The sequence below is a fragment of the Sycon ciliatum genome, chromosome 4, assembly GCF_964019385.1.
Source record: "Sycon ciliatum chromosome 4, ocSycCili1.1, whole genome shotgun sequence".
NCBI lineage: Eukaryota > Metazoa > Porifera > Calcarea > Leucosolenida > Sycettidae > Sycon > Sycon ciliatum.
In genome coordinates, this window is record NC_088646.1 from 37,123,164 (window position 1) to 37,139,712 (window position 16,549).

The 16,549-nt window shown below is 47.4% G+C and overlaps 2 protein-coding genes across 2 annotated transcripts in view; both read left to right on the plus strand.

Annotated features, from left to right (window-relative positions):
* The window catches only part of LOC135815974 (uncharacterized), a 34,769-nt gene extending 22,625 nt beyond the window's left edge, over positions 1-12,144 (plus strand). The window contains exon 2 of the mRNA XM_065329330.1: positions 11,322-12,144. The gene's annotated coding sequence lies outside the window, so the exon portion shown is untranslated. The remainder of the gene's footprint in view (positions 1-11,321) is intronic.
* Positions 787-5,905, plus strand: LOC135815973 (cilia- and flagella-associated protein 57-like). Its single transcript, XM_065329329.1, has 7 exons — positions 787-979; positions 1,516-1,674; positions 2,013-2,156; positions 2,372-2,488; positions 2,730-2,867; positions 3,775-3,924; positions 4,924-5,905. The coding sequence occupies exons 1-7, from the start codon at positions 827-829 to the stop codon at positions 5,359-5,361; spliced, it is 1,299 nt and encodes a 432-aa protein (XP_065185401.1). The 5' UTR covers positions 787-826; the 3' UTR covers positions 5,362-5,905.
* Positions 12,145-16,549: the final 4,405 nt, after the last annotated feature.

Consider the following 16,549-nt stretch of genomic DNA (forward strand, 5'->3'; position numbering starts at 1 on the left):
TTACTTTTACTGTGTTACTGTTGAATATTTTGTTTAGGCGTGAGCGAGGTGGGAAATGCTTCTCGACGAGGTGTAAGAATCTTTGCGCGACATTCGTGGCTACTGTTTTGCTGAGCGGAGGATTGTACCAGATGATGTTTCGTCCGCGGTTTTTCTTCTTTTTCTCTTCATCTTTTTCTCTCTTCTTCATGTACACGATCTGCTCGGCGTAACCGCTGGCCTTGAGCGCACTGTTGTACAGAGGTGCCGCCTCCAGGAAGATGTCTCTGTTGGACGAAATATCTGTCAATCGTCTGCTGATAGACTTGGGTATTTGTTGGATGATGGTTGGCGGGTGGTTGGATAGTGTGTGGATGTACATCGGCGTGTCATTTGGTTTTCCGTAGGGGCGGTAAGTCCCGTCGGCTAGATTGAGTGTTACGTCGAGGTAGTTTACGACCTTCATGCCGGCATCGATGGTAATTGTCAGTTAGCCCCCTTGTCGGGCATTGGTTGTGAGACTTACCACCTCACCCTCGCCGTTAGGCGCTGCATCTGCCACCCTGGTAGCACAGGCATGGTGGTGGCCTGGCACATGCGAAACTTCCTAAGCTGGTTGTGTTTCTCAACGCAATTGTATAGCCGGTGGTAACGCGGACGTGCAAACTTTACTTTTTTTTACATACAGGCGCCTCTAGCTTGACCCGATTTTTTTGTCCCAACATTGGTCCGGCAACTACCGGACCTGCTGGACCGGTCGCTACGGCCCTGAACCCCCTTTGTATAATTAACCGCCATAGTTTGTACCTGTGTTCTTGTCCTGCAGGCGGAGGATCTGAGGTCTGAAATGAAAAGAGATTTTGAGGAGATGAAGGCTCAGATTGAGGAGGACTGCGATCGCGAGATTCTCGACGACGCCAACATGTTTGAGACGAAGATGAGAGAGGCGAAGGAGCAGAACATCAAACTGGCTGGAGAGGCAGGTGTAATGAAGAAGAAGGTGAGTTCTAGTCGGGACTGAACTGTGATCCCTGACATGCACGTTCTGAACAAAGATCAAAAGATTAACGAAAGGGGGGGGGGGGTGCATATGCCCTTGTGCCCCTCACAGCCTATGCGCCTGCAAACAAAAGATTGAAAAGAACATGGCTCTCATATGGGGACTGTCAGTGCATCACTGCTGGTTGTCTGTATGTTAGCTGATCCCAGCTACACGTATCCTGTTGGGTTGTGGTGGAGACTGCTAGGGTACTGAGGCAGTCTCATCAATGTGCGTGCTTCACTGCCCCCGAATAGCAAATGTCTTGCTTGCTATTTGTGTGTCACTAGAAAAGGCTTGTGTGTAGTGTGAGATTGGGTATGGTACTCTCCGTACATCTACATGCATACACTTCGTACATGTAGATGCATACATGTCGTACAATTGCGTGCATACACTTCGTACATAAACACGCCGCACACATGTACATGACGATTGTATACACGTTGCATGCATGGCCCCTGCCAATAGTTGAAAAAATCCATTCTTTTGATTAGGTGAACTCGCTTGCCAAGGAAATCACTGAGCACAAGGCAACGATTGAGAAGCTGCAAGGAGAGCGGAGTAAGTTGCAGGGCGTCATCAAGACGTTGGAAAAGGACATCCAGGGGCTGAAGAAGGAGATGCTGGAGCGGGAGGAGACAATCTCGGACAAGGTCAGTCGAGAGGGTGACAATGCTTCACTTCTCATAGAACTGGTGTATCTTCAAAACAACAGACTAATCTTCAGTTTCACAAGAAGAAAGACCAGGTTTTCATTACGCATGCGCAATATGAGACATGTGAACTAGGTAGTCGTAATATTATAACTACCTGTACATAGCAATAACCACTAGTGGTTGACGCATTCCGTTGAAACTAACTTTGTCGCATTGGGTAAAGTACTTCTGTCATTGCTTCAACTCCTGTCTTTGCGTGAAATATCTTTGCTTAACAACATCGTTGATTACACCGTTGATTACGTGATTGATTTGTTCTGAATCTTGGCTGGCAGGAGAGACAAATCGTTGACATTCGGAAGAAGAATCAGGAGTTGGAGAAGTTCAAGTTTGTCCTTGACTTCAAGATCAAGGAGCTGAAGCGGCAAATCGAGCCCCGTGATGCCACCATAGCACGCAAGGAGAGCAAAATCAATCGGGTGAGAATCAATGACTGCCGTTGGTTTGGGGTGCTTCTTGTCAACAAGTGCATGTAGAATGCCGTACTATTGGGATGTTGGAAGCTATATGCACACTCTCTAAAAGTTAGGGGTGCAAGAGAGGTTGTATTGACATTCAGTACCTCTCTTGCTCCAAGTTGAACCTGTACTGTCTTACCATATAAGGCATGCTGTCTCTGCTGCTTTCCTCTTAGATGACTGCCGAACTGTCAGCGTATGAGAAGGCATACCATGCGTACAAGCACGAAGCCACTGGCTACAAGCAGAAGCTAGAGTCACAGGAGGGTGAAATGCTACAGCAGCAAGAGAAGGTCAGAGCCGGGGAAAAGGCCAGAGGCATATGAAATTTGAGCTGTACCATAGCTGCTTCTGTTGCTCGTGTTATTGTTGTTGCGTTTTTGTATTGAATTCTTTATTCTCACGATGGAACCATCGCCAATAAGAGATGTTGTTGTTGTTGTTGTTGTTGTTGTTGTTGTTGTTGTTGTTGTTGTTGTTGTTGTTGCTATCTGCTTCGGAATCACTGTTTCTTGCATGTTTTTGTTGGCCCAGATCCGCGTACTTGGACTTCTTATCAAAAACTTGAAGAAAGACCTGAGCGATGCCCTGGGTCTCATCCAGTATCCCAAGGAGTTGAAGAAATCCGTCATAACAATGGGAGAAACATATCTCCCCAAGGACAAGAAGCCGGTAAGCCTAGCCAAGCCGCAAAGCACGGCCGCACTGTATGGCGTGTGGCTAAGTCCTGTGATTAGTTTACTGGCTGCCGGCTGGATGTGCGCAAGTCGGCAAGGTTACGGGCGCGAATCCTGTAACGTTCAAGATTGTGATCATTGATCGGTCCCAGGTACACTCAGCCTTGAGGTGTACCTGCCAATGCTGGGGAGGAAAGTAATTGCAACCTTCCTCATTTACACATATTCCTCCCGAATGTTATGCTCAGTTCCACCTTTTTACCGTATTGTCCGGAGTTTAAGCCACACTGGAGTATAAGCCGCTCACAGATTTTTTGTCATGAAACACGGACGTCTATCCTATATATCACTGCTAATTTGACCATGGTAGTATTTTAGCCACACCGACGTTTTTAGGTGAATTACCAGTGTTTAAAGTGTGGCTCATATTCTGGAAAATACGGGACACTAAAAACTCCACAGCCCAAAGATACACTCGAGGGTGATTTATAATGGGGGAAGCATGGCATGCCGTTTGCCGCAAAATGGAAACAAGTCTGAATCCACTCTTCAAAGTTTATAAAATGAATATGGAAATCATTGACTTTCATCTCTCTTTCTTCATGCAATAGTCAAACCAAAACAAACCTCAACCACCGAATTTGTTGAACTCTGGGCAGAGCTCACACTGGTCCGCGTGCCGTGTTGCTAGGCAGTAGCCAGCTGTCAACCAAGTCGTATGTTGGAGTCAATGATGTGTGTATATGTGTGTGTGTGTGTGTGTGTGTGTGTGTGTGTGTGTGTGTGTGTGTGTGTGTGTGTGTGTGTGTGTGTGTGTGTGTGTGTGTGTGTGTGTGTGTGTGTGTGTGTGTGCATGTGTGTGTGTGTGCGTGTGTGTGCTTGTGTGCGCATTTGCTTCATAGGAGGAAGTTGTCCAGAAACCGTCAATGATGTCAGAGTCCGAGAACTCTGCGTACGTCATTAATTGCCTGGAGCGTAGCAATGAGGCGCTGGATAAGACACTGTCAAAAGACCGCAAGATCCACAGGGAAGAGAAGGCGCGAATCTTGGCAGTAAGGTCATGATGTGCCAATGTCATATTTGCAGCATACTGAGTTAGTATGATTTTTTTAACCCTGTGCGATTGCTACAGTGACATGGAAGGCGAGTGCGCTTAAAGCCCCTTAGGGGATATCCCTGCTAGTGCTTGTATTGTCATGTATCTAGCTGATGATTATGAATTAGGAACAAAGTGTGACATTTGGACAGGAGGCATGGTGCAAAATATCGCGTTTGTCGGAGCATAATGCGCACCCGGGTATAATGCCGCAGCCCCGTTTTTGACAAAAATTATAGCCAGTCAAGGTCTAAAAGTCTGGGGAATGCTTCAGCTAGGTGCGACTTCCAAAAGTGACTGCGGCGAAACTTGGCAGGTACAGGCTCGACTCTCGTAACCAGTAAATGATGTAGGGTACAAGTACTTGAAGCATTTGGTGATTGTCGGGTCAAAGAGGTGACCCACCGGCAACCCGCTTGATAAATAATTCCCTTGACAAGTGTCTGGGGCCTTGTACATGCATTTCAATATTCGGAGTATGTAAAGTGCACCCACGATTTTGAGCCCGGAATAGTGCTTTTTAAACGCGCACTATGCTCTGGAGGACTTCTGGGTCCTCCCCCCCCCCCCCTCCCCCTTTTTGATGCCTGATTGCAAGGCTGACACCAATACCTCTTGTCGGTTCAGTTGCTCTCAGCACGCTGGCACGTTGTCCCTACGTCCTCTTTGTCTTGTTTCATGTTGCTCTCCACATGTATCCCAGTAGGACTGTGTTTATATTTAGAACAAAGACAAACAAACAAAAAACATGTTATTGCACAAGATCGATTCAGCTTGTCTTACTGATTGCGGTAAACAAAAAAACAGCCGAGAATCATTTCCGCCAGAATCAACCATCCCTACTTCCTTCTTGTCACAATAGCATCGTGTCTGATCCTTAGCCAGCAAGAACACGACAAAGTGTGCTGGTGTGACTCTCGATGGATGTGCTTCTCTTTTCTGCATTGTCGCATAGGAAAATGTTCAACTCATCAAAGAGATCAACGAGCTGCGAGGGGATTTGAAGTCGACGAGAACGCGCGTGCACGATTTGGAAGTCGCCGCCAAGTCTCAGCGCACGTTGCGCTTGCAGCAGGTAGCGGCCTCGGCATCGGCAGTGGGTATGACTGCTGGTTCTAGCAGTGCCAGTTTGACGGCGCTGGGTGCGAGCCCGGTGGCTGGATACGGCACCGCTGTCAGCTTGCCACTCGGCCGCCAGGACAACGCCGGCCAGCAACGTGTCCACACCGGCACTGCCGGTCCTGACGACGTGTCTGAGCTGCGGCAGGTCATCGAGCAGCAGAAAGAGGAGCTCACAGCGCTGCGGGTCAAGTACCGTGCCGCCCTGTCTGGCCAGAGAGCAACGGTTGTCAACTTCCCTATGATACGCTCCACCTCGGTTACTGGTCAGTGATGCGGTCGGATGAGTCTTATTATGCATAGATAAGACACTCAGTGCTGTTACTGTGCTACCTGCAGCATGCTGTGTGCTCAGCATCTTGACGGCAGGGGCACACGGCATGTTGGTACCGGACTTGATGATGTGCAGTGCATGATTACATTGTACCCAATGGTAGGTGGCTGGACGCTGGACGGCCTTTGTCCACAACCTCATGGGAACTTGACTCTAGATCGGCGGACCGTGACTTCCTGCTAACACACTTGGCACGAATCTCAGCGTTAACTTGTATTCACCTGCTCTTGCCATTCTTCTTTCCAATGGTGCAAGGATTTCTCATACTCATAGGATGATTATTGCCACCGAGATGTGATGAGTTCCATAAGACCCTGAGAGTACATTAGAACTTACATCTAGAGTTTTCCCTAACTGTCAATCAAATTTAATCCAAAATGCTAGTCATTGTTGAACAAATGGATAGTTGTCCTCATCTACTTGCATCTATTCGAGTGGCTGTACGTACATTTCTGATAAAGCTTGAAATGTTTTTGTCACAATACCATTATCAGCGGTACGAGCTGATTCTTTATCAAAGACAAGGCTAGAGCCTCAGTGTACGAACATGCGCATGCGTATGTGTGTGTGTGTGTGTGTGTGTGTGTGTGTGTGTGTGTGTGTGTGTGTGTGTGTGTGTGTGTGTGTGTGTGTGTGTGTTGGCCAGCTACAAGTATCGTTCGTTCGGTTGGTAGGTTCACGTATGCCAGATAGTGTTGGATCTATAACCCACGGGCTCAGTGGCTTGAAGGTGTATTGTTGTACCTGTCACCTTTGTTGGTTTCAGGGTTCGCATGCTTTCTTTTAGAAGTATACTTCGAAGTACATACATTGTACCTGTTTTAAAAGTTTTAAAAGCCAATATCAGATTCACTGTGATTCAGCCACCCACACCGGGTTTCTTTAAACTAGTGTAGGTGCACTTTATAGTTAGTCAATCAGAGTGAATAAGAATCAAGTATTACTATTACCTTCACTGGGGGCAGGTGTAAAATTAATGAAGTTGGATCCTGGGGCAGGTACAAGTACAAGTCATGTACATTGCATTGTACTACGACACCTCGTGTAGCGAGTGAAAAGTGCAAGCTGTCATGAAGTGATGAGCGGTCAAAGCACATGACACAACACTCAGTGATACTGATAGATCAGATCTCTTCGGCGGGGTTTGCACGGCTCTAATGTCAAGCCAGGTACCTCTAATAGTAATACTACCAAGATTATCATCTCTGCCTGGGATCGAGCTGGAAGCATGCATGACTGACTGGCTGATCGGACCACGGACCAACAATACCCACTACATGTGGTACAATGACTTTGAGCAATGCTCGAAGAGCGACAATGAGAAAGAAAAAAGTCCGCACCAAAAAAACGGAGAAGAAGAAACGTTCTTCGTATGGAGATCAGCGGAGTCGGAGAGAAGCTACGGCTGAAAGTGTGATCATTCATATGCATGTCTGTACATGTACAGTGTATGTGTAAACATGCTGAGTCTGTGTTCATGCCTGAAGGCAATATCAGTCGATATGCAGTCAATAGGCAGTCGTTATCACTCCCTTAGTATTGACTCCCATAGAATTTTGCCATACCTAAGCAGTCAAATATTCCTGCATATTTCACTCCTCTAATAGGGCTATATTGACCGCTTATATTTGACTCCTTTTTAGCGATTGAACACATGCTTTGGTTAGTCGTGATAAATCTAATATTGACTTCGTACTTGGTCAGTATGTAGGAATTAAAAGACCTCGTAAAAGACCTCGGCTTCGCCTCGGTCTTTTACTCGGCTTTTATTTCCTATATATCGTAAAAGACCTCGGCTTCGCCTCGGTCCTTTACTCGGCTTTTTTTTCATATTTTGACCTCGTACTCAGTCAATATTAGATACATAGCATTGAGTCTAGTCGATATTTGAGTCCATTGTTCCACCTGGAAGTACGAAGGAACTACCATACAGTCATGTATTACCTTCACTACGGGCAAGCGTAGATGAAGTATTAATTGGATCCCATGACAGATAATATCTTGATGCTGTCAATCCTTTTTTTCTCCGCCTTGCGCTCACCCACGTACTGAGGTGTGTCCGGCCCACACGTGGGATTACTTCCAAGTCTACCCACACTGGTGTGGCCACAGTCTGGACATTTCAGGGTGTATGAGCCTTTACTTGGCTTTAGGCGGTTCCACTCCACTACATGTACTACTCCCTGCACAGATTGCCATGGTTATTTGACGCGCTTCTTCAGACCAAGTCACCATGGTCACCCCGTTATTTCCAGGATATTCGAACCACATCGGACTGGTAGTGCCAAGTGGTAAGCAGCAGCAAGCACCTGGGGGCGCTTCACGATGATTGACTCTTCACTTTCCTGATCATTTTAATGATGTTTGTCGTCGCACTAGCTTCACTCTTGGAGCACTCACTTACCACTATTCCCACCTTCCTCATAAATCCTTTTCTATCATTACTATCGTTTGCTTACGCCGGATCCGGACCGAGCTAGTCTAGCCAGATGGCACCACATTATGGCATGTTGAACTGTCACATTACATTCAAGGTGGATTTTAACAGATGTCACGAGAACCGCGTCGCGTGACTACATGTAGGTAACAGTCCGCGCCAGCCTCCGCGTCAGTCCGCGATGGCGCGATCCGCCATGGGAGTGACCAGGGAGTTGTAAAAACAGGTTTTTACAACTCAACAGGTTTTTACAACCAAACCGGTTTTGCAACTAAACATGTTGGTAAGAGGCCCAGCCCCTGACACAGATAACATTCGAATTCGCTGTGGGAATGCAGCCCTTGCAGTTGTGGAACAAGCGCGGTACCTGGGCGTAATGGTAGATGGGCAGCTCTCCTGGGAGCCTCACGTCAATCACACAATCCAGCAGGTGCGGAAGTCAGTAGGTGCGCTGTGGCGGAGCCGCCGAAGCCTCACCCTGGCGTCAAAGATCCTGTTTTACAGGTCGATGATCCAGGGTAGGTTGTCGTACGCTTCCAACGCCTTTTATCCGTCACTTCAAATTGGCAACATGGAGCCCCTCACACGTCTAACGAAGTGCGCTATCCGCGGCTTCTTCGGTCTGCCACCGTGGTCGCGCACGAGCCCGATCTTTGAACAGCTCCGCCTCACCACCCTGGAGGACATGTTTAACATTAAGCTCCTCATCTTTGTCCGTCGTTGTCTGTTCTCCCGAGCTAGCTCCCTCTTCACCAGCTTCTTCATGAGAGTTACTGGTGACCGCACTCGGGGAGCAGCACATCACCTCGTTCGAGTACCATTTTGGCCCGGTCCTGCGGGTCGAGCGACCATGCAGTTCATCGGCGCAGTCCTGTGGAACCAGCTCCCGCCTGATCTCCGTTCCGAGCCCAGCCACCTTCAGTTCTGTGCCCTGCTAAAAGCGCATCATGGCTCCGTTTAAATGCTTTTCGGCTAGTGTGTTTCTGTGGTATAGCGGACTGAAGAATAGTAAACGTGTTTTGCAATATATGTATGAAGCTATTTTGTATATAGTATGTTCCCATTCCGTTTTTGCTTTGGTGTAGCCCTGAGGTTGATTGCTTATTTATTTCTACCCTTCCTCTCTCCATACTTCTGTCCCCCCCCCCCCCTCTCTCTCATTCCTTCTGTCGTCCACATGTATCAAAGGAGGCGAAATCGCCTGTTTGTGGTGCGACGATAAATAAACTTCTACAACAACAACAACAACATGTTTTTACAACTCCCTGGGAGTGACGCGCACGCATGGCAGCTGTAGCTCGTGATCGCATCTGCTGAGCATATTCCGGATATTGTTTGTTTGTTTGGCTTTCTTCAGAGTGGAGTTCCAAAACAGGCCTAAACCTAATGACAATGGTCCCACTGATAATAAGAGAAGAGAAAAATATATAAAAATAAGCGGACAAACAGAACAAAGAAGAAGATAAGTTAGATAACTAATATGAGCACGGCAGCAGGGGAAAAAATGTCACAAGCACGGCAACCGGGAAGAAAGGAGAGAGAGAGAGAGAAAAAAAAGCTTCACTACCTTCACTCTTGGAGCACTCACTTACCGCTATCCCCACCTTCCTCATAAATCCTTTTCTACCATTGCTATCCGCATGTTTTGCCTCTGCTCGACTACGCAGCTAGTCTAGCCAGATGGCACCACATTATGCCATTTATGCCAAAGTGTCACATTACATTCAAGGTGGATGTCACGAGAACCTTGTCGCGTGGCCCCACAAGCGTCACACGCGTGACTACAGACATGGCAGTAGGGAACAGTCCGTCAGACTCCGCGTCTATGCCACCGCGACTGGGAGAAGTAACCAGGGAGTTGTAAAAACAGGTTTTTACAGCTCCCTGGGAGTGATGCATGGCTCGACTAGCACGTGATCGCATCTGCTGTGCATGCACATTCCGGATATTCCGGTGCTACAGTAGGCGGATAGCTCGGTTCACAGAGCTCTAGAGGCGTCACCGATCCTGTAGCTACATGAACACGACATGTATGAGCGGGCTCTGATGAGAAATCACATTCCATGATCCACTTTCCAGTCCCGATCCCCGCCGAGCGGGGCTGCACGGCCATGGCGCTTACCAACACTGGGCTGTGCGCTGAGCGCGACTTTGCTTTATATACTAGCATTTTAGCAATGCTACATCAGAAAGTTAGTTTATCACTCAACAGTTACAAGTACTACAACTGAAGTAGCGCTGAATCTACGGTACTTGAAGGAGAGAGAGAGAGAGAGAGAGAGAGAGAGAGAGAGAGACCGGCTGCACGTAATTCTGTAGTCAGTTTCAATTCTATCATCATACCGGTGGTGCACTTTCCGACTCGAAACTACCGGTACACCTCGCCTCAGCCCGGATTGTAGCCGATTATTCCGAACTCTAGCAAAATGGCCTCGCCGGCTGGGCCAGCTCAGGTCCCTATCCGAATGTATCATGTCACGAATCAGCTTAGTCAGAACAGTGACGGAACCCCACCCACCTGGCCTGAACTGCGCCTGTGCTTTCCGAATTGCATGAACTTTGATGGCGACCTGGCAGGACTTCCCGTGGTGTGCATGACCACAACGTGTTACGATACTAAAGACGCCTTGCCTACAACATCGCCCTACCCTTGCAAAGCGAAGAGTGGGGTATATCACCACCGTGTCCACGTTCCGTTTCACCTGGAATCCTATCATTTGTTCCTGCTCACAAAGTATGACAGCAAACGCAGCGAAGACAGCAAAGACAGCGAAGACAGCGAACCTCCCGGCGGTCAGCGACAAGTACTTTGCTTACCCAAAAGTGAGGCTGACATGTATCTCCACGAGCGGGTTCTGTTAGTGCTGCTTCGAATCAAATACAAGGAACTAACCGCCGAGAACGACTATAAAATCAGCGACAATGAAAGCCTCTTTCCTGTCGTCGATGGCACTGGACCACCTCGTACTAATACCAAGTGCTACAGAGCTAACGTATACAATTACCCTGGAGAGAAAAACTTTGTAAACGTCCACTTTGTGAGGCCAGTTTCCCTGTCCGTCGTCGCGGGCAAAAATTGGGACACGGTGGAGCGCAGTGATGCTGGAGTACCCGCCAAGGTGTATACAAAGGGCACCACCTCACTACGAGAGTGTCTAGTGTCTTGGATATTGGAAGCGGCCAAAGACAAAGCTCTGAAAGCTAAGCGTGTCGACATAATGGATGGTTTTCGGAATGCTGTATACCAGGTATACACCGAGGAAATTCCTCGAGATACGCCGTGGAAGAAGTGGAAAGAGGTCATCAAAGACCGCCTACTTGGTGACAAGGCCATGTCGTCAGTGTTCCATGACGAACAGCAGGAAGATAGTCTCGCCGCTGCCTAACGCTGGCGTTAGTCACTTGGCGGTCAGCGAAAACAAATGACGCACTCTGTGATGAGTCACAGGTACTAGCCTCACAGGTGGACGAGGCAGGCATGCGTTGTGTTTGCATGTGGACGATTCCCAGGCATGGTCCAATCTGCATTCCCTGGTCAGCGGCCCTGGTGGAGGCTGTTGTTACTTTTCATTGCACTGTTGTTTGTGTTGCTTCTGCTGTCTTCTTTGTCACCTAGTATCTACTACATAATTGTACTCTAGCATCAAGACTATGAATGACGTCATGTTTAAGCACTGGCCAGCCTTACCTTCTTGGAGTTTTGAGGGAGTTGGAGCTGCACCAGACTTACATTTGTTGATTCGTGCCTCCACTGGTCTTCTCAGTCTCACTGGGTACAGTAGGTACCTGTACTTGTGCAACTGTGTAGCCGTATGCCCGGCTAACTTTTACTTGCATCCACTGTGCCTCGCTGCGGCTTGTTTACAAATTCTTCACATTTCGCGCATTCCATTTCCTCCACATGTACCCATACCTGCCAACCCAGCCAAAGCAAATCCCTTGCTGGCGTTAGTCACACACCCAGTTTCCCTTAATTTTCTTAGATTTTTCTCCCATTTCCCTTATTTTTCTGGTTTTCATCCTACTGTTAGGTACCTCCTCCCGTACCTTTTCTAGCTGGCCTGCATGCACTTACGTACTCACCTTTTGTCTCCTTTTGCTCCGTTGGCCTGGGTAGCTACTTGCGCGCCCATATTTGCCATAGCTACTAGGCTTTTCCACATTATGTTTTGCATAATTTTTGCATCTTGGGGGTAAAAATGAATCCCCGTTGTAAAAATGCATCTTTCGTGATTTTTACCAGATTTTCTTCAAAAACAAAAAAAGTTTGTGTGGTTTTTGTCAGATTTGTAACGTGCGTGATCTAAGGCTAGGAGGCTACTACCCACAGTCAGTCAACCAACGTATCTGAACTTACTCCGGCACGGCCTGGAGGTTACTGTGAATGATCTTATATCAAAGTGAAAGTGAACTTGTTCTCTCTCAACCACGACTCTCTCGTATGAGATGCAAACTAGAGAACTTATACAGAATCTAACAAGGCTGTTGGCAAGGGGGGCCAGCTAGGAAGCTTCAGCTGGGGTCTATTGCGGGAAACAAGCAGCAGGCAGCAAAACAGCTAAAGAATGTATGCGATAGTGTAGCAAGCAACCTGGAAATGCCATTGATTACTCGCAGCGCCTCAGTGCTACAAAGGAAGCATTGGAGCATGAGGCTGATATCGCAGTGCAGATAAGTCCATACAACTGCACAAGGACCTCTTGCAAATGAAGCATAGCGGCACAAGTATTGTATTTTGGAAACAATGAAGACTACTGATAATTAGTGTTGGTCTAGCTACTCTCCAGTGTGTAGTGGCGCCATGCAAGGATCATGGAAGAACAATCGTAAATGTAGGAAGTACTGTATGCTTCTAAACAATAAGAGTCATGCAAAATACATGTACTACTAGTCATGTGTAAACTGTAAAGCAGGGATACTACAGATTTTCTTCAAAAATAACAAATTTGGCGTGATTTTTGCCAGATTTTCCTCAAAAACAACAAATTTTGCAAGTGCTAGCTAAACTTTAGCCGACAGGCATTTTCTTCTGCTGGCAAAACTTGACCTTGCCCCGCACCTGACGTAACCTGACTCTTGTCAGTCTCGAAATATTCCCGGCACTGGGCCATGGGGCCGGCAGGCGGCAGTGCATGATGATGTGCATGCATGCACGAGTACATGTCCAGTCCTGTAGGGTTCCCTGTGATGCCAACATGTACATGCTTCGAACCAGGGAGTCGTAAAATACCGGTATTTTACGACTCCCTGCTTCGAATGAATTTGGCAGCCATCTTGTTGCCATGGCAACGGGTGAATAATTTTCGCACATTGGGTGATTTTTTGAATTTTTTTAGATTTTTTTCAAATCTATCCATTTTTGAGAATAACATCATTCCCCAAAAAAATTTTTTTTTTTTCATACGTAATGACTGATAGAATGCTACACTTGTGAAGAAAAAGACCCCCCCCCCCCAAAAATCGAGTTTCACATCCACATCTTTCCAATATTTTTTCGAATAATGTGGAAAAGCCTAAGTAGTAATAGCTACCCGGGCCCTTTATCTTGCCGTTTAGACTTGATCTCTCTCTCTCTTTCTCTTTTCTCACTCGTCAATAATCACCATGTAGTCGTTTCGTTCGTCTTGGTCTCTTGTCTCGTCGTCTATAATAAATGTCGTTCCCACTAACTTGTTCCCGTTGTCAGTCGTCCTGTTTCGAACTCAACATTGGCGCCCGATTATTGATCGACTCACGACCCTGAGATCATCCCATGCCCAGCCGTCCTCAACCGCCATTCGTCTTGTCTATGTCAAATTGTCAACCTCGTCTCGTCCATGTCAGTCTCGTCTCTCCTACGCCAACCTCGTCTCGTCTCTATCAACCTCGCCTCGTCTCTATCAACCTCGTCTCTCCTACGCCAACCTTACTTCGTCTATTCTCGTTCAAGCCATGCAGGTCAGCTATCTTTCTCTCTTTCTTTTTTTGTATGCTTCTTCGTCAAATTTATTTTCCTGAATTTTTTGTAGTGTGTGCGCGCGCGTGTGTTCGTAAAACATTACCAAGTTAGGGGTCCGATCATGGTGAGCCACGCTCTAATTTTTTGGATGTTTAGCAAAAGTGTAACTAGGCTGTATTAGCCGTGCAAAATACTAGTAATTCACGTTCCTCGTCAAACTCCAATAGTTATTACACACAATAAGTAGTACAGGAATGACCTGTAGTGCATTTTTAGTAAACACTTTCGTGAGATCCGTGCGCGCGTGCAGTATGTGTGTGTGTGTGTGTGTTTTCTCCTCCAGTTCATTTTTTTTAAATCTTTTTCTCTCTTTTTTTTCTCTCCGCGAGGACGCGGGATTTTTTTCATGGAGGGGTGGTATGTTAGGTACCTCCTCCCGTACCTTTTCTAGCTGGCCTGCATGCACTTACGTACTCACCTTTTGTCTCCTTTTGTTCCGTTGGCCTGGGTAGCTACTTGCGCGCCCATATTTGCCATAGCTACCCAGGCCCTTTATCTTCCCCTTCTTGCCTAGCCTTGTCTTGCTTGCCTTGCCTGGTCTTTGTCTTGCTTGCCTTACCTTATCCTATACCGAACCTCTGAGATTCCTTGTCGTTGTCGACTTGATCCGATCGTCCCATTGTGACTGTGCCTGTCCTATCACTACAATGAAAACTTCACAACCACTAGTGAAAAATGCTGTCACACCACAAAACAACCTTTTCAGTGCCAATAACGGTAGTTTTTTGATCAAAGTCAAAGATCCCCGGTATGCGGATAATGCTCGAAAAGGTGGCAGATTCTGCTCGAAAAGCAGTGAAATTGGCAGAACTATACAAACCGTATGGCGGGCAATTCCTCGAATTCTGCTCCATTTCTTTATCCACACACCAAACATGCATGAAACTTACCAGAAAAAGTACCGAATTCTGCAAATTTTTCTGCCGGCATATCCGCCAAGACCTACCGGTAGTAACCCTAGTTTTCCAGTAGTATACTGGGAAAACCGGTATGATTGGCAAGTATGTACAGTACCTGGTATCACCACACTTCATTATTACTACATGTATTATTAGCTTAACCATCACACCGACAGTATGCTCTCGGCGTCTGTTTAGCGCAGCTTCACGAGAGACTCTGAGCATAACTATAACAACTATACTAAACAATCAGCTCATGTTATAACATTGCACGACACTGACCGACGGCACTGATGTTCTACAACTAACTGGCTATCAGCTCTAGCACATCTTGGATGCGCACTCCAACACGCCAACAGCCTTCCAACTTGGAAGTTTCTAAGTTACAGTGAATAATGAATAAACATTGTCCAATGGTCTTGCGGCCAGTATCGTCATCGACATGCATGTACCGGCACATGTACATCCGCCAACGGTTATACGTCCTTCACAGCTTAGACTTTCAGCTCGTGCTTGTCTTGGTTGCGCTCACCTTCCCCTCCTATGTTATCATAACTAACGTGTTACTTAGAACCTTCCACTAGTTGAAAGGCTGTTGGAGTGCACATCCACGATGCGCTAGAGCTAATAGCCAGTTAGTTATGTAGTTGACTTGTAGAACGTCAGTACCATCGGTCAGTGCCGTGTATTATGTTATCGCATGAGCTTTAGTAACTGGTGGTGTTAGTGGACATTATAGCGTAGCTTGAAGTTCCTTGGCCCTTTTCTTTCCTATAAAAAAAGGACAGGGAGTATTCCACACAGCATCAAGGCAGGAGACGTACTGCACTGTGAAGGACTGTGTTACAGACCAGAAAAACAACTCCCTAGTATAATGAGGGTCAGAACCAGGGCTACCACACATACTGTTCAAATGGTCGCAAGACCGAGGCTCTGACAACCGTGGATCGTTGTACATGTAGTAAGGTCACTGTTTCCGAGCACGGTGGTCCTCCGGGCTCCGGCCCTCCGCCTTGTAACATGCTACAGGTCGTCCCCCGTTAATAAATAAATTTAGGAGTGACAGGCAGACCCCTTCGCTGGCTCATCAGCTACCTCAGTGAGCGGACACAGCGAGTTTGTTTCGGGGCCAGCAGCAGCACAATCACCTCTTGCAGCTGCGGTGTGCCCCAGGGATCAGTGCTCGGCCCGTTGCTCTTTAACGTGTACACAAGAGATGTTCCTCAAGTAGCCCAATCCGCAGCCACGATCCAGTTCGCCGATGACGTCGCAGTATATTGTAGCGCTGACACGACTCAGGCTGTTGCCAGTACGCTCTCCACCGCAGTCTCCTCCTTGGCTGCATGGCTGGAAGAGCGAGGACTGATTCTGAATGAGAAGAAGAGTCAAGTTCTCACAGTCTTTCCTGGTAGAGACGCTGGACCCCGGGTCACAGTCCTCTGTCGCAGCCAAGCTCTGCCGACAGTCACCAGCGCGAAGTACCTTGGCGTCATCATTGACGAGGGGCTGAACTTTCAGCAATACCTGAAAGCCATTACAGCAAAGGTGTCCCGCAAAGTAGGTGCCCTCTGGCGGTCTCGGAGATGCTTGAGCCTGGCGGCCCGAGTCACCTACTTGAAGTCCGTGGTGATGCAGGATCTGACCTACGCATCAAGTTGTTTCGTGTTCTGTCTAACTGCCCAGCAAGCAACGGATCTCCAGACGCTGGAGAACAAAGCGGTTCGCGCAGTTTTTGGCGCTCGGCCATACGACTCTGCTCAACCTCTGCTCCAACGGGTGGAACTCTACCGAATC